The sequence below is a fragment of the Xyrauchen texanus genome, chromosome 15 (genome assembly GCF_025860055.1).
Source record: "Xyrauchen texanus isolate HMW12.3.18 chromosome 15, RBS_HiC_50CHRs, whole genome shotgun sequence".
Lineage (NCBI taxonomy): Eukaryota > Metazoa > Chordata > Actinopteri > Cypriniformes > Catostomidae > Xyrauchen > Xyrauchen texanus.
In genome coordinates, this window is record NC_068290.1 from 28,591,234 (window position 1) to 28,614,701 (window position 23,468).

Genomic DNA, 23,468 nt, shown 5'->3' on the forward strand with positions numbered 1-23,468 from the left:
AGAGATGGACTCCATCCCTCCAGGTAAGGTGCTGCTCTCTTCTCTAGTAATTTGGCTCATATTATTAATAACGATAGCATTTGACTAACTGGGGCACAAGTAAGGAAGCAGACAAACTGATTATTCCGAACATCTGCTAGCTGCCTTGAGATGTCAAATAGGTCACATAAACTACAACACACAGAGACTGTATCACCTAGATATCATATAGAGACTTTGTTTGCTCCCTGAACTACCAAACACACAACTCTCACTAAAATATTTAGAAAAAATGTGATTAAGGTCAAACTTGAAAAAAAAAAAACAACAACAATAAAATGAAGATAATCATCATATAAGTTAGGGCAACTAAACATTAGATCTCTTTCTACAAAAGCACTAATTGTAAATGAAATTATTACAGATCATAGTTGGTATGTGCACTGTTTGACTGAATCCTGTCTTAAATCAGATGAATATATCAATTTAAAGGAATCTACTCCCTCAGGTTATTGTTATAAACATGAGTCTCATCTGAAGGGTCGAGGAGGAAGTGTTGTTACAACTAATAATGCTTAATATGACACCATCAGATATAAATAAAAAATCTCTGTCATCTTTTGCCCTTGCTACAGTATATATAGATCACCAGGGCCTTACTCTGGTTTCCTTGGTGAATTTGCACATTTTCTATATGATCTAGTAGTTAATGTAGATAGAGTTTTAATAGTTGGTGACTTCAACATTCACACAGATAATGAAAATGATACATTGCGATTAGCATTTATTGATATTCTCACCTCACTTGGAGTCAAAATGTGACAGGACCAACTCATTGCCATAATCATACGCTAGATAAAATTCTGTCATATGGAGTCCATGTTGGTACTATAGATATTCTACCGCAAGGCTATAACATCTCAGATCATTCCCTCGTCTCTTGTTTGTTGCGATCAGCTAATGTTAATCAGTCTACACCATGCTATAGTTCAGGTAGAATTCTATTCTTTCAACTACTAAAGATAGCTTCACTAATAATCTTACAGAATGGTCTCACATACTCAGTAAGCCAAAAAAGTCTAGAAGAACTTGATGAAATTACAGAACATATATATACAGTCTTCTCTAGCACTCTTGATAGTCTGATTAAAGATATGAAAGGAAAAAGCTTCACCCCGTGGTACAATGATCACACTCATGCTCTCAAGAGAGCAGCTCGGAAAATGGAGCGCAAGTGGAAGAATACAAAATTAGAGGTATTTCGCGACTGCATGGATGGATGGTGTCTGTAGCTATAGACAGGCTCTAAAAGCTGCTAGGTCAGCATATTTAAGCAAATTCATAGAAAATAACCACAATAATCCTAGATGTTTATTCAGTACTGTGGCTAAATTGGTTCGGAATAAAGCATCATCTGAACCAGATATTCTGTCGCAGCATGATAGTAAAGATTTCATGAACTTCTTTACTCATGAAATTGAAATAATCCTAAATACATTTGGAACAAAAACAATCAAAAGCCACAACATGTATGTTAGATCCAATACCAACTAAGCCCTTAAAAGAGGTATTCCCAGTAATCTCAGAACCTATTTTTAATATTATTAACTCCTTGCTATCCTTAGGACATGTCACAAGAAACTTTAAAATGGCAGTAATCAAATTGCTCATTAAGAAGCCACATCTTGACCGATTTCAAAAATACCATTTATGTAAAAAATACTAGAAAATGTAGTGTCCTCCCAACTATGTTAATTTCTACAGAGAAATGGATTATATGAATAATTTCAGTCAAGATTTAGGCCCAATCACACTACAGAGACTGCACTATTCAGAGTTACAAAGGACTTGCTCTTACCATCTGATAATGGCTGCATTTCTATTCTAGTGCTTTTAGATCTTAGTGCTGCCTTCGACATGATAGACTTGAGAATTATGTTGGCATTAGTGGACTTGCATTAGTATGGTTAAGGTCCTATTTATCAGACCGCTACCACTTTGTATGTGTAAACGAGGAATTGTCAAATCAAACAAAAGTTAAGTATGGAGTGCCACAAGGAATCGTTTTAAGACCTCTGCTTTTCTCCTTATACATGCTTCCCCTGGGAGATATTATCATAAATCATGGAATACATTTCCACTGTTATGCAGACAATATCCAACTCTATATTTCTTCTAAATCCACTGAAAATTCACAATTCTCCAAATTAACAGAGTGTATCAATGAAATCAAAGATTGGATGGCCAGAAATGTACTTCTACTCAATTCTGACAACAGAGGTACTAATGATTGGACCAAAAACCTCTAAAGTCAAGCTGCTAAATATAATTTGACTCTTGATTGATGTACTGTTACATCGTCTTCTTCTGCAAAGAACTTGGGTATTATATTTTATACCAATCTGTTCTTTGAAAATAAAATTTACAATGTTTGTAGAACAGCACTCTTCCACCTGAGAAATATTGCTAAATAATGACACATGCTCGCTGTTGCTGATGCCAAAAAATGTATTCATGTGTTCATGACCACAAGACTATTGTAATGCATTACTGGGAGGATGTCCAGCAAGTTCAATAAATTTACTTAAATTGGTTCAAATGCAGCTGCCAGAGTGCTGACTAGAACTAAGAAATATGATCATAATATCACAATTTTATCATCGTAACATGGGCTACCTGTTAAATTTTATATTAATTTTAAAATTATGTTAAATTCATACAAAGCTTTGAACGGTCTAGCTCCACAGTACTTAAGTGACATTCTGACAAGCTATATTATGTAAGACTCATCTATTTAGCAAGGCATACAACTAATTTATCCTTCAACTCACAATTAGGCTGCTTTAGTTAGGTCTGCTGGAACCAGAAACATCCATCATGATCTATAACTCATCTACGCTAATATTAATCTATTTGTTTCCATGTCTCATAATTCATATCCTGAGGTTACCAGAGCCTGCCAGTTTCAGCTCAGTTCCTGCTTTGTGTCGGACTCCACTGCTCGTATCGCTGAAAGATGGCGACATACTACAGCCGGTGCTAGCCAGACATCACTTCAGTTTTTTTATTTCAGAGGATGAACTGATGCCAACTCCAATTGTAAGACATCGGATACTTCATATGCCACTGCCTGAACCTTGGACTTAGAATGGACCTCATCAAACCTCACCAAAATGACCTGCAGGTTGAACTGTAATGCACCTCATAATTTATTGTGTCGATGTAATAACACTAGGGGTCACTATTGGGAGCCCCAAAAGACCTTCAAATCTTTGAGACAAGGCCAATGAGAATTTGCATGCCACTCCCCGGGACATACCGGTATAAAAGGAGAAGGAATGCCCACTCTCATTCAGATTTTTTCTTCGGAGCTGAGCGGTTGTGTATCAGAGAGCTGAATACTACTTCTGTTCCATTCACCTCCAGCCTGGTGCAACTGCTATTACGCACGCAGCAGCTTGCTTGCACCTTCATCAGCAGTTTACGTAACATGGTTCAGCTGTTGTGGCGTTTTTTTTATTTATGTCACTACATCGGCACAACATCGAATGAGTGACAGAAGGGGAACATCTCAGTTACTGGCGTAACCTCCGTTCCCTGATTGAAGGAATGAGATGTTGTGTCCCTTTTGCCACAAAGCTGTACTAGCTGCTGAAATGGCCAGGACCTTACTCCTGTCTGAACAGATGCACGCTTCCCTCCTTTTATACCCGTATGTCTGGGGGAGGGGCATGCAAATTCTGTTCACCAATTCTCATTGGCCTTTTCTCAAAGATAAGAGGTAACAGAGGCTCCCAAGAGAGACCCCTAGTGTCACTACATCGACACGACGTCTTTTTCCCTCCATCAGGAAACGGAGGTTATGACAGTAACCAAGACGTTTTGTTTCCTTGCCACAGTCGCCTTCAGTTTGCTCATAGGGGTTCTAAATACAATTATTATTTATTTATTTAATTTCTATACACATTTTACAATCATATTTAATCAAACAACACAATGATCACTGTGAGACATTATAGATATTACTGTTTCATTTTTGGTTTTGTTTTTGTAAATGCATGATTTCCTGTAAAGATGCTTTGAAATGATGTGTGTTGTGAAAAGTGCTATACAAATAAAAATGACGATTTGACTTCACCTCTGTCACTGTCACCTCTATATACCCTTGAATAAAGCACTTAAGCTGAAGCTGCAGTTAGGAATGTTTTACACCTTTTACACATGTTGGGACACAGTGCAGGTATTCCTATCCCTGGTGCAAGTAATTACTGTGGCTGAGTGGAAGGGGAGGCTTTAACTTTGGCTTCTTGAAACCCTTTGTAAGCCCTCAATCATGGCTTTCTCCACGGTTGGAGATCCCCTGTCTGTTTCTCAAAGGTTTTATATTAGCGGTCCACAACCTTAACCACTAGTTACCACCACTCCAACCCATGTTATCAAACGTAATGAACAGAACTTGGCAACATTATTATAAATTAATAATATTAATAATAATAATATTAACAATATTTTTTCTCTCTCTCTTTCTCCTTACAGTCTTTTCATTTGCTTACCTCGTTTGTTTCATTTACGTTTCAAATTTCCCCTAGAATTGGGTCAGCCAAAATGTGGGCCTGTCTGTCAGCATACTACATTTATTTTTATAGGTATAAAGGTCCCTTATCAACGTCCCACTCTCCAAGAACAGCAATGGAACCTGTACTCACTCAACACATTTCTTAATCCAGCAAAACGAAACCTGGTTCAGTTATTGGTGCCATTATAGCCAGGTATATTTCTTGTGTTTAACCACAAAATAGTAACACTCTGAAAATGTTTCCACAGAGAAAGAATGTGGCCTCTTTCCCCCACCGGACATGACAGCTGGAGCAGCAGTGGTGGTATTTTTAAGGGCAAACTGATGACAAAGAACTTTTTCCCGTAAGCTTTGACCAACTTCCATTCTTGTCTAATTGGGTTTAGATTTTTCGTTGAAGTTTAGCTGTTTCCTAATGAGACAGCTTTATTACCAGAGCCCATTAAACTGCCATTAGATGCAGTTTCTGGACACTGTAAATTCAGCAGGAGCTCATCATTAGGCAATTAGCAGATCCAAGAGCAAATCGCTCCTGCACCGTTACCGTGGTGCCGCCTCAGTTTGGTCACAACTAGCTGGTAAATTAATGAGGGAGGATACAAAGTACACATACATTGGTCCTGATGACACAGACAACCAATCGTAGACTGGCTGATCGAATCAGGCTTACTGCTTTAAGTAAACAAATCAGCATCTGACCGAGTCCCTAAGTACTCCAATTCCCTGATTTGAATTTATGCACATCTAATGACAAAGTGTGTGAGGCAAGAAATATTGGCAACAAATTTACGTAAAACAGTGCAAATATACCAAAGCTCTTTTTATTTTTTTGGAGAAGTGTTCAAGAACAGTATTAGCCATTCATTATTTGACTGTTTTTGTGGATGACTATGCTTTGCCACACTTAACAAAATGGAACACAGCAATTATCTAAAAAAAGGGAGACATCTTTCAGTAACTTGTTGCGATTCCAAGTAAACACACAAATGCGCAAGACAGCTGAATGTAGAATCCAGAGAATGAGCATTGAACTGTTAAAGGATGAGCCGAAGTAAATTGTTACTGCACTAAAGAGGATACTTATGATGTTTTGCGCTACACGCCATATGCTGAAATTGCACTCGATAAAAGGTTGTAGAGACTATTCATCAATAGTTATATAGCTCAGTGCTAAAATGGACAGCTCTGACGACTTGCGGCCATAAATCCAGCTTTATATTCTCGCCCTGAACCATTCCACATTATAGATTGATCTTCCATCCAGTGGCTGACTTCATGCTTTGGGCCAGTGCCAACTGTTCTCTTTATGATTTATGCACACGCATACACATGCAATTGTAGCCCTAGATGACGTACGCACAAAAAACATTTGTAAACACGTGTGAGGGCCAAAGTTCAAATTATTTGCTTCATAGTGGTGACATATCCTTCTTTATTACTCCTTTGGGACCTTATATCAATGATCTACGGCAATGAGGATGGTGAGAAATGTGAGACATCTGACGAAGGCCAAAGTGTAAGCATGTTTGAGCGAGGTCAAGTCCATATGGTGCAAATAATCAGAGGGCAGGAAACACCATACATTCTTCTGCTATAACACCTGCACCCTGTGAAAAACAGCCTAATCTAAATAGACATCTAAATTTATGCACTATAGAGTGTGTATGTATATTTTAAGTTGTGTCAATATTGCCTACCTACTGCCAACACAAGCAGCTGCCTTCTGAGGCCATGTCCACACTAATATGTTTTAGTTTGAAAAAGCATAGATTTTTCTACGTTTATGCCTCTCATCCACACTCGGGTGGTGTTTTCGTACACTAAAAACGGAGACTTTCAAAAACACTCTTTAGTACGGCATACTTTAAAAAACGATGATTTTAGTCAACTGAAAAGGAGCTTTCAAATGGAAATTAATTAGTGTACATGGCCTAAGGGCCGTTTGCACCAAACTGATTTGTGTCCATCGCGCTCTGTTTTCCACTGTTTTGCCATTGCTAGACGGGCATCGTTGTCCTTTGTGCTGCGTCTCTCAGCTTTTTCAGCATCTCCCGCAAAAGAACCATGTTTTTTAGATGCCGTGTCAAGTTGAAAAGAACTTGATACTTGAAAACCGCCCATGTTCTGCTCCATTCGTTGTGCTGCATCTATCTTTTTTAGCCAGCGCAAGGGCGCATTAGTTGTGAATGTCCCTAAGGCAGCATCCTAATGGAAATGGAACCTTGTAAGTAATTGTTTTGGAAAGTTCTTCAAAGGCAGCAATTCCACTGGCCACAAAATAGTGCTACAGAAGACACAATTCTCAAATGATTTGAATAGTTTCTTGATACCATATTGGTAAGCTAATGACACAATCCTCTTCTAAGCATAAAAATATATACATAGCACACACACATATTGTGTAAAATAAAAAAAATAAGATATTTTCATTACTGAACAAAATATAACTTTATTAATATTCAACATTTCCCGCACCTCACCCGACATCTTGGATTTATTTTTTCGATGATCTAATTGCAGTCCATTCTGGAATTGCCTTCTCCATGAAGGATATATGCAATATTGCCTTAGAATTTAGTGAAATGACTGTATCTTGGGAAGTAGAATTATTAAGAGGCCTTACTTTTGGAAAAGCCTTCGTTTGGGGAGCTCCCTAAATTTTGGGGGAAAAAGCAAATGTATGTTCAATATCAAAACCTTTGAGCTGTGTCCCTACTGAATTATATGCTTTACTGAATACTCACAGAGCTGCTATGAATCGCTAGGTCAAAGACTCTGCTGGAGCTTATGGCTGGCTCAGGCAGTGGTTGAGGGATGAAGCAGAACAACATCTGTTAAAGGGTAGCTTCATGTCATGTTCTCTTGTATGTTGCAGCCAGTGCTGTAACACTGGAGATTAAAATCCAAACTGAAGAGCATGTGAACTGAAATATTTAGTTTCACAATATTTCCTCAGACAGTTTAACTTGTAAACTAAACTTTTTAATCGCAATGCTTCAGAAAACGAAACTGTCAGTTTCAAACCAGCAAGCTGATTTTAGCAGGGTTTGGAAAACAGTCAGAATGAAGACCAACTGGCTGACTAGCTTTACACCAGTTTTACATTTTCAATTTCTAGTGGAGTACTATTTTAAGTAACTTACCCAACACTGCCAATGAGCTTCTTATTTTACATCATTGACTACACTCAGCTGCCTATAACAAACAGATTATAATCCATAATTATTCTGTCACCAAGTGTTTTTCCTAATTTTTTCTCTCTGATGAGCTTTCGATCGCAGCATCAGAGAGCGGGCTCATCCAGTCGGACGCGGAAGCCACATTCTTTGCCTGGCATATGCGAGCATCGGGCTAGAGTGGAACCCTCCGTTCTCCCCTCAACCCTCGTGGCTTGATGATTGGTTCCTGGGCCCGCGGCGCCGCTCACAGCCAAGCCCCTTCAGCCCTTGGACCGGGCACACAGTCGCCGGTTCCTGGACGGTCCCACTGCTACGTTGGCACATCAACTGCCTCAAGTTATTGGAAATACTGCTCGCCCTACGGAGGTTCCATGTGTTGGCAAGCATGCATGTGTTGGCTCAGACAGACAACATGACAACGGTGGCATACATCAACCGTCAAGGTGGTTTACGCTCCTGTCATATGTCACAACTCGCCCGCCATCTCATCCTCTGGAGTCAGCAGCACCTCAAGTCGCTGCGAGCCACTAACAGGTGACATCAACACTACAGGGGACAAAATTTGTGGATCTGCTTTGGTGGACAGCGGAAAGACAAGTGCTGTCGCCAAGCAGAGGATTTCCCACTGGATCATTGACGCCATAGCTATGGCATACCACGTCCAGCAGGTCGCCTCCAGCAGGGCTACGAGCCCATTCTCCCAGGAGTGTGGCATCCTCCTGGGCCCTGACCAGTGGCGCCTCTCTAACAGACATTTGCAGAGCAGCGGGCTGGGCAACACCCAACACCTTTGCGAGGTTCTACAATCTCTGGGCTGAGCCGGTTTCGTCCCGTGTCTTAGCAGGAATAGGTAAGTCCTGCGCATAGCACCTTTCACCTCCACTGAGCTGAAGACATGCGCTGTTGACTTCCAGTAGTGTTTACTAGATGTGTTCCCTGGATGACTTCCTCCTAGCCCTGTGGCAGATGAGTTTGCGGAGAAACTCGCTGCCGGCTCAGTACATGTGCTAACTAAGCCCTATACTGGGGTAGGTGCTCCGCATGTCCTGGTTCCACAGAAGGTAATCTTCCGCTAAATCGTTTCCCTTTTGGTAAACTGCGTCTTCAGTCACCATGTTTGTAGAAACTCTTCCCCCGTTGGGTAGGACCTACCATGGGACTCCACATGACATACTTCCAACGAAAATAGTCGGCAAAACCACGTGATGTATTTCCACTCACAATACCTCTCTCGGGATAAATTGTCACTCTTTTTGGGGAGAAAAAGAAAAAAGGAGGGAAAAGGCACGACTGGGCTAGCCTACCCCTATTCTTTTTTTGGGGGAGTCGACTTGTCCCTGAAGGGCCTTTCGATGCTCATAACAGTGTTTGGGGAGGTTACGTGTCGGCCTGGTGCGTTGGCTAAGAGGCACACAGTAGTCTGCCCATCTCTCACCGCCAGTTCACGTAACACAGTTCAGCTAGTTGTGGCATTTTTGTAGGGGACCCCTAGTGTCCCTTCATCGACACAACGTTGAGTGAGTGACAGATAGGGAACGTCCTGGTTACTTCCGTAACCTCCGTTCCCTGATGGATGGAACGAGACGTTGTGTCCCTCCTGCCGTCCATCTCCACTGAAATGGCCGGGGCATGCAAATACCACTCGCCAAATCCCATTGGCCTTTTATCAAAGATCAGAGGTGTCTCGAGCTCCCAAGAGTGACCGCTAGTGTCACTTCATCGACACAACGTCTCGTTCCCTCCATCAGGACGATAATGCTGATGCTGCTCTTTTGCTTTACAATGAATGTGAACAGTGACAAATGCTAACATTCTGCCAAACATCTTTTGTGTTCCATTGTTTGGAAAATAAGGGTGTGTAAATGCTGCCATAATTGTGTAAGCTGTTTTTCAGCAAGGAATAAATAATTTTCTGTAAAACTGAAGGGAAAAAGTTGTCTTAAATACTGTGAAAGTTAAGAAAACTCTAGCATGTGTTAACATTGTGTCTTGCACAATGTTAAGGAAAGTCTAAGGCACATGTTGGAGTGCATGTGTATATCTGTGTGCGAGTGTGTGTGTTGTGGTGCTGGTTGTTTGAAACATATCTGTCAAATTTAGGTCAGCCAGGTGTGGCTGGACTTAAGTCAGATGACGGTTAAACACCACAACAGATCTCCAAACTCTGGATCTACCCTTAACTCAAATTACACTAACCCGCAGCCATCCACAGTGTTCCCAACAGAGCAAGCAAACTCTAACAGATGCTAACAAATACCCTGCTGCCACACACAGTCAAGAGAGTGTCATATGCCCTCCTGGTTTCAATGTATGTTTCCAATCACCACACTTTCTTTAATCAAATCAGGAAGCTAATGGCTTTAGAGGATCATTAGAACAAACTCTTGTTGAAAGAAAACAAAAGAATAAGAGAGGAAGTCTTTTTCCACTGACGGTACACAGCTTTTTATGTTCCTCATGTTTGGCAAGAGGCTATGTGTAATTACGTCTAATGGTAAAAATAGAAGGCACATCTGGTAAATACCTTTTACAAAAATTAACCTAGACCCATGTTATTCATCAAAATAATACAAACATGGTGGAAGTCTTTAATGACTTTGATGCTCTTGATATTTTCCTATTGATTCACCGTAACGCCATCTAAACCACAAATGGCTGACAAACAAAGCGAAAGGAAAAGTGCAGAATGTTAAAGTTTTTTTTCTTTCTTTCTTCAAGGCAATGGACAGAATGGATACTTTGAAGGATAAATCTTGTGAAACATTGGGAAGCCTGTTGTTTCAGAGTTTTAAATGACCCTGTGAAATTACATGACAACCGATTTTTCTTTTCTTGTATTGACATATTTATGGGTTGAAACAGGAAATTTGGGCGGGACATATCGAAGGGTCCCCCATTTTAGCTATAGCCAATAGGCTTTAGTTATGTCAAGGCCACGAACTATGATTTGCAACTTGCTATTGTTAGTCAGAGGAATGTGGTATTAGGGGGTGTTTTGTCTCAATTAGGAGTATACAAAGCATAGCATATAGGAGGGCCAAAATAACTATAAAGACATAGATTAAAAGCCAAAAAACTCAATTTTGATTTCATAGGAAGAAGCGTGCAAAATACTTTGACCCTTGACACAGTCCGTTTGGCCACGTGTTCTGTTAGCAGTAGAGAGTTTGCAGTGGTTTGCTGTTTTTGGGTGGCTGCCCTATAGGTCTTGTTTCGTCTCTGCTTTAGCCATGTAATTGTAAACTTAGGGAGAGGGGGAAACCCTTGAACACTGCTCAGAGGAGGCCTGCTGCAAGGGCTGAACTGGACTGTTTGGGATCCCCTCCCTTATTTGGACATTGACCTCATGAGGTCATAATTTCTAAAGGAAAGGAGTTTGCCATCTTAAGTGAGAACTGAGAAAGCTTTCATCTGGCAGCTAATGCATGACAAACATTTTCAGTGCTTGAAAACAAGCATTACAAATATGGCTGTAAATCAATGAAAAAATGTAACTGCATAAATTACATGATATGCCAAATTAATAAATCAGATTACTCGCAATAATTCACATGTATATATTTGATGAGAAAAAGCCCCCAAAAGAAGACAATTCAAAGACATTACATTATTGGGGAAGACTGATGCCTCCTACACACTACATGACATTCAAAGACTTTGGATTGTGGTACCGTTCATATTACACACCTGTCTTGTCGTGGAAGTCATAGCGTTTTTAAATTACACGATGAATCTGCGATAGGGGTGAACATATTACAAAACATTTTACAATTGACGAATCCCAGACGACTCTGCCTGGACTCCAAATTACGTTTCATAACAGAGTACACATGAGAAGTGATACAAGAAATGAAAACAAATGCATGATCATATGTTATGTATTTCAGAACATGTGTATGTTTTTAATTGCCTTGGTTATAATATGAAAAAGTACCTCATACTGAAAAATCTACCTATTTGCTTACCTGACTGTCCAAAAGATGAAACATAAAATAGGCACTGGTGCTCCTGCCAATGTTCCACAAATTTTTCCTCCATTTCTTCAGTCCAATGAGACTTTCTTGATACCGCAGCCATGCTTGTTGATGTTCTATTGCTGGTACATCAGGACTCCTCCCTCTGAAACTTCCCATACCCCATTTCGTGCTCTCTCGTTGGCTGCAGGTCAACGCTGCAGTTGTATTCAGTCAAAACATATTTCACATTGCATGATTTGGAATCGCAGACAGGTCCAGATATTTAACATCCTAGATATCTCGCTCACGGGAGCGAGCTCTGATTTGCCTACAATTTCAGGCCTTTGTCAGTGATCTCCTTAAAACTGTCAGTGAGCGAAAATCTGGCTTAAAATCGTGTAGTGTAAACTCGGCATTAGAAAAGATTAGACAATAGACATTACAAAAAGTGACTTTGTAAGTCAATATATTGCTTAATTCCATGTCATTGAAAAGTATTTCAATCTGTCCTAAGTAAGACTTAAGCTCAAAGTATACTTCGGTGGTCTGTGTTGTTGATTGCAAATTTCCTCATCAGCACAATCTATAAAGACTGTCCACGCACGGCCCAGACTTTCTTGACACACGCACAGGCCTCAAGCATTCAAATTCGCTTGCAGTCAAAAGAATATACTTTGAAAGGCAACGCGGTCGACCGAGGGCAATCCAGTCTGGAATGCAGAAAAACATATAACATAAAAAGTATATCAGGACCTTTTGGGGCTGTTCACACAGGATACATTCTTGCATTCTGTCTGCACTATTTTATTAACTCTTGGTCTACATACACATGCATAAGATGGACATTTTTGGTTGCTGGTTTGCATCTCACTGTCTTTCAGTATCTCATGCCATGAGGGCCAAGTTTTTTAAGAAGCTGTGTAAAGTTAAAAGTAAATCTGTCTGTCTGTCTGTTTGTCTATCTATCTAGTGTATGTTTATACTGTATATCATTGTCTGTATTAACTAACAAATAGTGGTTCCCTGTCTACCAATCACTGAGGGTGATTTAAAAGAGTGCGCAAATAAAAGTGACGTCATCCATAGCAATGAGGTCAACTCCGCCTTACTTTTATCTTAAGATGTCCTTACTAAAACTTGCTCTTAGCAGTTTTGGGAATAGGTTTTAAGCAAAAATGTCAAGCTAGGAACACTTTGGAGAACTCCTAGTGGTAAGATAAAAATATTTCTGAATACAGGCCCTGGTTTGGTGAGATATGATTACTGAAGTAACAGCTGACAGCAGCATTTGCAAAGATATTTTGTTTTTAGGAGGTATTTCGGTATTATCGGTGCATATGGTAATACGCATAAATTGTTAATATGCACTATTTTAAGTACATTATATTTAAATTAATGATAATTACAATTAATTAAAAAAAATCATATGAAATCATGACAGCTTTCATTACATCATAACAAAAAAAACACACAAACAAAACTTAAATCAATACAGTTATAGATCTCTAATCTTTTTCTATATTGTGTATTAGTTCTTGGCTTTAGAAGGAGATCTTAATACTTGTAATTAAATAAAAAAAAGGTATGTTTAATTCAAGGAAAATGGGTCACAAAAGAGGTTATTGAAGGCTGTAGGTGAGTGTATATGGACAGTATGCTCCACTTCTCCTGGGAGCTCATTATGAGTACATGGTGTCAGGTTATGTTTCTGCTGTCGTGCCAGTCCTGGAGATTCCCTACTGGAACCAGAGCTTAGTGTCCTGTCTGGACTACTGCATGATAAACACCTCCACCTCCCCAAATAACCACACAATGTACATGACTGCAAGTGTGTGTGTCAGCGAGACAGCAGAGAGAAAGAAATTCTGGGAGCATTTGGGATCAGTTCTCATTACATTGCTCTCTGGAACACTCATCACTTTCTTCTCAAATAATAAAATAATTTAAACTGAAATTGATATTTAATGTCCATTTCATTATTTATTTTAGATGTAATGTCTAGAATGATGTACAGTCAGCTGTCATTATTGCAAAATAAAACCCTTCAGGGTGATATGGTACAAGACCACTTATTAATTTTATATCTCTAGCAAAATCATTGCAAATATATTGTGAATATTCAAAATAGCACACAGCCCTTTATTGTAGGTATGTATATAAAATATGCAAACTAATATTACATATCCAGAGTAAAAACGTAGCTCTTGTTCTGTGTTGTGTTTCAAGCCAGTCTCTCTTTGATAAACAGCTCTGTGAGACAGGATGAAGGAGACTTAGGGCTGGTAAGGGAGCAGTTCATTGGCTCTCAATGATTTAAAAGCACCAAGAGCTAAGGGATGATTAATCTTTTTCTTCACCTTCTCTTTCTGTCTTGCTCTTGTCCCCAGGTTCTAAGCTACAGAGCAGGCTCAGTTATGTTAGTGTACTAACAGGCATGTCACTGTAAGGACTGGTCTAATTTGGGGCCCAAAAGAAAAGTGACTGAACAAATACACCCAAGGCAATTGTGCGGTTAAAGGTGAAGTGTGTAATGTTTTTTTATGCTTTTAAAATACTTTCTCCTATCCCAGTTTAATGTGCAGAGACAACTAGAAGAAAGCCTTGAAAGTTGACTTTCACAACCAATGATTTAAGCCTGAAGGGGGCTACTTGTATTTCCGAACAAAGGCAAACAACAGGTGGAGTAAAAGCGGTGGTAGGGGTATTTTGGGAAACCATTTTTGCTATTATTTGTAATTCTGTTTTTCTCTACCAGGAAAACAAACCTCACTATTAATGACTCAGCTGGCACTTTTTGTCCAATCAAATTCTATATAGAATGAAAAGGCCTCATCCCACAATTTATTGAGGCCTATAATATGTCCCACCCAAACTTCCCTTTTTTAAGAGATAAGTGATACGTGCTTAGTCAATGGCCATGAAGTTTTTGTATTTTCGTGCAAGCAAGCGCTAATTCTAAGTGGTTTAGGCAAAATTGTGTGCCCAAAGCGTCATGTGCAATTTCATTCTGAGGTTTTTCTCAATTATTGCACCATCATTCATAAAAAGTTGGTAGTGTAAATGGGCTGTAAGCAATAAATCAGAGGAATAGAATTATGGGCTTACAATCTTTTGTGCATTAACTGCGTACTAGTTGAATATCAGGGACATAATTTGATGTTCCACTATATTTTCAGAGTTTGGGCATGAACTTCAATACCACCTGCTGCTGGAATCTCCAAACTGCAAATGCAGAAACTGAGTTTAGACTTTGCGCTGAGATAAGATGTGCTTTTTAAATGTCTTAGAGCAATGACCTATTTCTCAGGAAATTAGCAATTGTGCTTTGCACCACTTCATTAACATACAATACACCCACAGTTTGCGAGCATGCAACAAAACACCAAAAACTCCTACCCACGGCCACTTGGGCTTTGCGCTGCCACAAAAATTGCACTTAGAATTAGCGTTCTCACGAAAATGAGATAAGACGTCTGCTCCTAGCACCGTCACAAAAATAGAGCCACCGGTTTCAATAGGAAATACATCAATAAAGGAAAGAAAACTGCTGGACAAGCAATTTCATGGGAACTTTAATTGATGATAATAAAGGTTCTGCACCTCTTACACACACACATTATTAAAAGTAAATAAATATCAAACATTTTACCGGAACAGTTTTAACATGGACACAAAACAGCAACCAATTAGTACATCTGTTAACCACAAAGATAGTGGTTTGAGGGAAGAACTAACTTTCAGAAACTCCAAACTGCCTGTCACAAGTGATGTTAACTGGCTACTGGTGCACTTCAGCACTTCATCATCAGAAATTGGGTGATAAATAGTCTCTTTTGTCTTCTTGCTAATTTTACCTTTGCTTCATCCATCATTTCATGAGGTTTACTGAGCTGACCTGCTGCTCTGGTGGAGATCTGGTGGATGGTTGCGGGACCCTAAGCTTAGTCACTGTGATGGGGTTATGGGGGAAATGCACCCTCAGGTCTAGAAAAGGAAAGCAGCCACTGGGAGGCACAGGTGTGAGGGGCCCCATCACAGGGCAAAATTTCACTTAGCTCACAGAGGGAGCTCTAAACGGATAAGGGTGTGTGTATTGGGGGTTGTATTTAGATAGGAACTGGAAGTTCTGAAGTTTAAAACCATTATCAAACAGTGAATTTAAACTGAGGGAGACCAGGTGTTAAATTAGTGGTGGTGGTGTAGTGGTCTAAAGCACATAACTGGTAATCTGGTAATCAGAAGGTTGCTGGTTCGATCCCCACAGCCACCACCATTGTGTCTTTGAGCAAGTCACTTAACTCCAGGTTGCTTCCGGGGGATTGTCCCTGTAATAAGGGCTCTGTAAGTCGCTTTGGATAAAAGAGTCTGCCAAATGCATAAATGTAAATGTAAATGTAAATTAGGCCAAAATCATCCAGAGTGGCATTACCGGAAGTTTGCTTGTCAATCCATTTTCTTTCCAGTATGCTCCAATCTAGTTTTTGTTTGATTTTAGTTTTTGTTTGATCCAGTATATATATTCAGTCTCCATTTAGTGAGTGTACTAAAAGAAAATATATAATTCACAGAGAGTTGGCTCCCTCTCTCAAACATGTACTCCTCCTTGTTCTGCAGCCCATTCTCTTTTCCAGCAAAATCACAAAATTAAATGCAACCAAACCCACCACCATTCCCATAATACTAATATGAAGTAGCAATTTTGCAAGACATGATAAAAGAATGAATCATACAAGGATCCTTATGCAGTGCTATCCTTATCCTTAAGAAATACTATATAGGTTTAACTGATATGTGTATATTTAAATTATAATGTAACTTTTTATTCTTTCTTTTCTTTCTTTTTAGGAAATATCTGCATATTATTTTACTGTCAAAAAAGGTTTTCAACATACACTAAGACCTTTATTAGGAAAACCTGTAGACCTAATTATTCATGCAATTATCTAATCAGCCAATCATGTGGCAGCAGTGCAATACATATAATCATGCAGATACGGGTTAGGAGCTTCAGTTAATGTTCACATTAACCATCAGAATGGGGAACAAATGTGTTGATTTCGACCGTGGCATGTCAGACGGGCTAGTTTGGGTATTTCTTTAACTGATGATGTCCTGGGATTTTGATGCACAACAGTCTCTTAGAGTTTACTTAGAATGGTACAAAAAACAAAAAAACATCAACTGAACATCAACCAAAGAATGATAAGACTGGTTCGAGCTGACAGAAACAACTCTGTACAGTTGTAGTAAGCAGAATAGAATTTTAGAACACACAACACGTTGAACCTTGAAGACTATGGGCTACAACAGCAGAAGACCACATCGGGCACTTTAGTAGGACCATAGTGTTCCTAATAAAGTGCTCAGTGAGTGTAGGTAATTAGGCTTTTGGGGAAATTAGGAGAGTAGTCATGTAATTCATTACCTAAGGCTTCAGAATCACTACCACATTGTTGCGTTCCCCCACCTCCAATAATCCAGTTTAACCACTGTGAGACACATTAATCACTCCCTTTGTTTTATGAAATTACTACTTACAAACAATAATATACTTATACTAATTTATGTAATTACTACCTTTATAAAGTTTAGATTGTGGACACATTGACATGGCTAGCAATTTACGTTCAGTCTGATGTGTAAATCTATAAAGTTTAATCAACTCGGCGGCCTCACTGCCTTGATTTAGACAGAGTGAAATTGTATCATAAGCATGCAAACGGTGCTGGACAGAACACAGACTGTGTTGAGAGGGAAGATGTAAACCCAGATTTAAACCATGGTACTGAACAAACTTTTTCATGTGTTTAGCTTGGAGGGATGGTGCAGCAATCTCAGAGCTCTAGTATTCCTATCAGCAATCCCACAGGTGCTCAAAGCAGAGTAGCCCATCAGAGGATCAGCCTAACCTCACCATGATATATATGACATTCTCCAAATAAATATGTGGATCTGCATAGACACATGTACTGTATGTTTGCATGTGCTGTATTTGTGCATCTTCTGTGTATTTTAGTTTGAATTTATTTTAACCATTTCCATTTGATTTCCCTACAGCTTCTGGCATATGGAACAATATATATCTTACACTTGAGACTATCAAAAAGCAAGTCAGCGTGATGTCAGAGAGAGTGAGTTGTAAACTCCATAATTTGCCCTTCCATTTCTTCTAGTTTGACCCATTCAGTTCCATTTGTGGACTGGTTGCAAACATAATAGGCAGCCATTGTTGGATTGAAAGGTTAAAGGCATTGCACAAGACTTTTCTCCTGTATTTCGCAATAACCTCACTCACATTCAAGGCATGATTTTGGACCTCAATGATAATGCAATGAGATCAAGGGAGGCATAAGAGATGCTGTACCAGTATTTCACAGGACAGATCAAGTCATTGTAATTATAGTCATACCTAAATTTTGATGAAATGTCAACCGCATTTTGTCTTTATAGGGCAGATTTAACTGCTGGTCACTGTTGGACAGGGTCACTAAGGAAACAAATGTGGTTTATTCACTATATGATCACAAATTTTGTACAATTTTTTTGATTTATTTTTGCGCTGTTGATTATTTTCTCATACATTTTTCTTTTTAAAGAGGCATTGCCTGCTCTGCTTCCTCTATGTAAATGCCCCTGGTCTAAAGGTAATTTGTGGCTTTGAAAGAGTGCATATGTGCATGCTCTCCAAAAGAACACTGGAAGGAAAAAAAAACACAACACATTTCTTCTGCTAGCCGTGAGAATCTAGGTCAACAGTGAGCCAGGTTACAGCCATGTTCCAGAGAGAGCCTTCAACAGCAGTTCTTTCCCACAGCCGGAGCAACCCGTTCCAAACAAACAAACACACACTCACACAAAACACCAGACACAGAGACAAAAAAAGTCATTGGAAAGCTAAAGTGTAAATAAGTGTGTGGGTTTGATATGTGTGGTGCTATCATTTAGGAAACAGCCAGCAAAACAGCCAGCAAAACAGCTTGTCATCATCATCGTTTTGATCTCTATCTCTCTCTTTTGTCTCAGATGAAAGTTTGGCATTTGCTGTTCTGTTCAACTCCTTTGTTTGTGTCAATGTGGGTTCAAACCTATAACTAGGGCACAAGCGCTGATTGCAAGTAAACACATTGAAATAAGGTCACAATAGGAGAATGCAGCTAAATTACCTTTGTAAACCTCATATTTTATTTCAGCTGTGTGTTTTATATTGAAACTGATTTAGTTGTAAATAAAAACGATGAATAACAAACCTTAAGGGCAGTATTTCCCAACCATTTTTTGTCCTGTGTACCCCCACAGCCCCATCAGTAAGGCTCAAGCACCTATTTACTGACACCAAACAAGAAAATGGTTAATTATTACTCAAATAGTACTGGATGTCATTATACATTTTTATAGCTTTAACAAAGCCATATCCAAATCTTTCCAAGTATGCTCGCTAAAATGCCTTTTTTGCGTCAGCATCATGAACAGGAGTCTGTGCAAGGCCTTGTTCAGTACTCGCAGGTCCAAGATAGGCAACCCACCGCCTTTCTTCAGTACAATGAAGAAGGGGCTGTAAAATCCTTTCTTCATCCTGGCTGGAGGGACAGGCTCTATCGCATCCTTCCATAGAAGGGACGCGATCTCCGAGAGCAAGGCAGCAGCATTCTCTGCCTTCCTTGAGGTAATGTGAATGCTGCTGACGTGGCCCAGGAACCAATCGTCGAGCTGCGAGGGTTCAGGGGGGAGTGGAGTGTTCCACTCCAGCCCGATGCTCGCAGCCACCCGGGCAAGCATGGCCTCCAGCTCCACGTCAGCCTGCGACTGGGCGACTGCACTCGAGGGTGGGAGCCCAGTCGCATCCTCAGTGTTAGACTGGACAAGCCCGCTCTCCAGTGCTGCGATCGAGAGCTCATCCTCTTTGCAAGCCCTGAATGAGATTGCGAACTCTCCCTGAGACGAGCCGGTGGTCTCATCGCAGAACTCGACTGGGGTAAACGAGCATGCTGGGAAATGTGAGGTCTGTGGGGGGTTTCCCAGTGGAGAAGCTCCCATTGAGGTCCTCAAATCGCCCCCTGTGCTAACTAGTGCTGAGACAGCGATCATGGCCATCTGAAGTGGAGAGATAATGACCGCAACCAGGAATTATACACAGACAGAAAAGCATCTTTAAAAAGATGCTATGGCAGTGCCACTCTTTTTGATAGAAAACATACTCTTTTAGTAGGAAGAATATACTCTTTTAGCTGCTGAAGCCCCCAGGGTTGATCGGCCAGTTCTCAAGCTAGTCTCAACTACAACACTGACTCAACAAGTTTGAGATAATTCTGGCATCTTGTTACCCAAAGGTGTGTTGGGACTGAGAGGCTATAAAAGCATAGCTGCAGAATGAATCATCTGGGTGTGGAAACTAGAATGTTAAATGTAGAAATGAAAGTTCAGCACATACAAGTTACTGTGTCTAAAAAGAAATAAACCACATTCAGTCAGACTCAGACTTTGAAATACTGGATCTGTACTGTCAGTCTACTTAGCACTTATGTTTCTACCTACCTCACTCTATAATACACTTGAACCACATCCTCAAAGCCACTATACTGCTCCATGAATACAGTGACAGAGCTGCTTTCTCAGAGTAAATGCCTATTCACAAAAAGTCTCGATTTTTGGACAAATAAAAAATAAAAAACATGCACAAGATTTTAAAACAAAACAATGCACATCTCAATAGCTGTGTCTTAAACTATGCACTATACACTGTTTACTCGGCCACCTTGTGTATTTAGAATTTGAAGTGAGGTAGGGTCTTAAATGTAATGTTTTTTTTTACTGTCGAGAAGCATTTGCTGTTTTTCTGCTGATGGAAGTGACGTTTCCAACGCATTCGATGTGTTGCCACTAGCTTTAGCACGCTAGCCAACCTCAGTCAAACATTTATATATTGAATAATGTTTACATTGACCATGTGGGGGGATGGTAAAGTGTTTAACTCACATTTGCAAGGTGCTGTCTTCATGGACGTTTTAGTAGTTGCCACATTAATAGAATTGGGGCCTGACAACCCTAAATTGAGTCTATTAAGTTTCCAATATTCTACACTTTGTTATTTTGGTTGAAGAAATACATAATCGAGTGAACATACTACTCAAACCACTTAGTGATGATGTAAACGTAAAATAATGCAGCAGAATGTGGGATGCAGCTAATATGATAATGTGTCAATCCATTATTTATTTTAATTTATGTAAATTAAATTGAGAGGCTATATTAAGTGTAATAGAACCATACAGCATGAGTGTTGTACTAGTTGGCCTTTCTAATGTTATTCCACAAAATATATTTCCATCTTGGGATAGCTGAAATATTATTCTATTGGGAGTAATGTGCAGCTTTACTTTTGTGCTCCAGAAACAGAAAGCCGCTGTCATTGTGGACAGACCATCAATCATACAGACTGCTGGTCAGTATCAGCATGTGGATTTAGTGTTTAGGTGCCTGCCCTCTGTCCCAGAGAACCCAGACCTAGTTAACCCAGTAGCTTTGACTATAAACAAGCATGCTCAGTAAAGAAATCACACTTGTACTGTAAAACCACACATGACCATTGCATGCATGACAGCATGCACCCGAAATGGCACAGACTCCACATGTTTGTGTAAAACCTGATGATCCATGTTATCTAAGCATGAATTAAAAAAGTCCAAAAGAGCATCTTGTGTGCTTCAGTTTAAAAAGCAAGGAAATCTGACCTTTTGTACATAGTTAACATGGTCAACTTCAAATTTGTTTACATTTGATTAGTGATCTTAAAATAGCGTATGATATGAAACAGACCATTTTCTATTATAACTTTTCTTCAAAATCCAAAAGTTTTGCTTTTTTTCAAGTTTGAATGATAATAATTGGAATAACAAATCTCAGATTTGCAATGTGGTCTCAGACATTTGGACCCCACAGTATGACATTTTTAATCACTTTGATAAAAAAAGCATCTACCTTAGTAGATGTGTTATGTCTATGTGGCAGGACGGAGGGTGGGGCCAGGTCATGATTCCGCACACACGGCCCCTAATTGGGCTGATTAGCCAGCGAGGGATAAGGGCCGACTGGAGATGGCAGTGCGACAGAGAGAGAGAGATTTACAGACAGCTGCCCGACACCCGTGTGTTTGTGTCTTTTGGTTCAGTTTTTCATGAAACTATTATTTACATTGTCAAGCCGGTTCTCGCCTCTTTCCATTAATCCCTTTACAGTCTACTAAGTGAGTATGTGTATGTGTATGTGTATGTGTAAATGTAATGTACTTAAGCAGTTACATAAGTAAAAGTGCATAAATACAGTGTCACACAATTATAATATAATGTTCTGCCTTTGTGTATTTGCATACATATATGTATACACACATGGCCACAACCACAAGCACAAAACAACCTGTTTGTGGAGGAAAGCTGATGCTCTCAAGCATAAACATACATTTAAACTCACACAAATACACTTCAAATACCCATATATACTGCAGCCACTCATGTACACATACACAAACAAACCAGGCTGAGAAATGCACCATAATGAATGCAGTTCACTGACCCCAATAATTGCTATTCACAAATGGCTTGGCTAATTTATTCTCCCTATGCATATGAGGTAAAAAGTCAGGTCTAGTAGGCTGCAATGAGCTTCCTCTGCCGCGGGAGGAAGGAAGCCGGTTGCAAGGTCTTATGGGGACTGGAGACCCTGCCTGAGAGGTCACCCACATTTCACAGCCCGCTGCGAGAGGGCAGGGCTCACATATTAAGCGTCAAATAAAACAGCCCGGCAGGATGTTGCAGATCACAAAATTAATTTCAACAACCCCCCTGCTTCCCCTCCCTCTGAGGAAAAGAAGACATTTTGATGCTTTATTGCCAATTAATGCTGCTGGGTAGAAAATGTTTTGTGCCCAAGCTTAACATTTATTGTGCTTTTGCGATTTAACTCCTTGCAATGTGGCTTTGGTTGGCATGGTACGTTATCATATATTTTTATGGTAGTTACCATATAAATGCATAATGTGACTAAGATGAAGAATAGTCATAATAAAATATATAGGGGTCAAAATGCTCTGATATATTCAGAAGGTTTGGTAGGTTTAATGAATAAGGTATATGACAACCTAGGGATATTCAAACTTTACCAACCCCCCAACCCTCACCTAGCAAACCCAGGGATACCCAATTTAAAATAGCTATATTTTTTTCTCGATAACACTTATAATAATTAATATAATAATTTTAATTAATAACATTTAAGCATTAACAAGCATTATGACCTTCAATAATGCTTAAACAGATCATAAGTCAATGGACCACGTTTAAATATAAAACCTAAAATATACAGAAATTATTTTTTTTAAATACCATGGACTCCCTACTATTTTATAGACCATAGATGTTGAACATGCATATCACATGTTATAGTGTATTGTAGTCATAATAGCAATGCATAGTGCTATAGTGCTGTTATTTTAGAGTTATCTATGCTTGGATATTTTAGAATATGTTTTATGGTGTAACATAATATGTAAAGTTATTTGTCAACTGTAGAAGAGCTGTACCTCTAAGGATGTAGTTCTGGTAGTTTTGGTCAGCCTCGGTTCCCACTTTAATAAGACACATGAGTCCCTCAGCCATCACAAACTCATGCACCAGATCTTTATCATCCTGCAGGAGAAACACAGACAGCTGAAACTCGTAACACTGCACCAGTATACCAGACAAACCCAGAAGATACACAGTGACTATTACAGTGTATGTAATATGG

The 23,468-nt window shown here is 39.5% G+C and overlaps 1 protein-coding gene across 2 annotated transcripts in view; it reads right to left on the reverse strand.

The window, feature by feature from the left end:
- Positions 1-23,468, reverse strand: part of fhod3b (formin homology 2 domain containing 3b) — a 280,074-nt gene that overhangs the window by 86,869 nt on the left and 169,737 nt on the right. For both annotated transcript variants that reach the window (XM_052144662.1, XM_052144663.1), the window contains exon 5: positions 23,263-23,368. In XM_052144662.1, the coding sequence (XP_052000622.1) occupies positions 23,263-23,368 (106 nt within the window). The remainder of the gene's footprint in view (positions 1-23,262; positions 23,369-23,468) is intronic.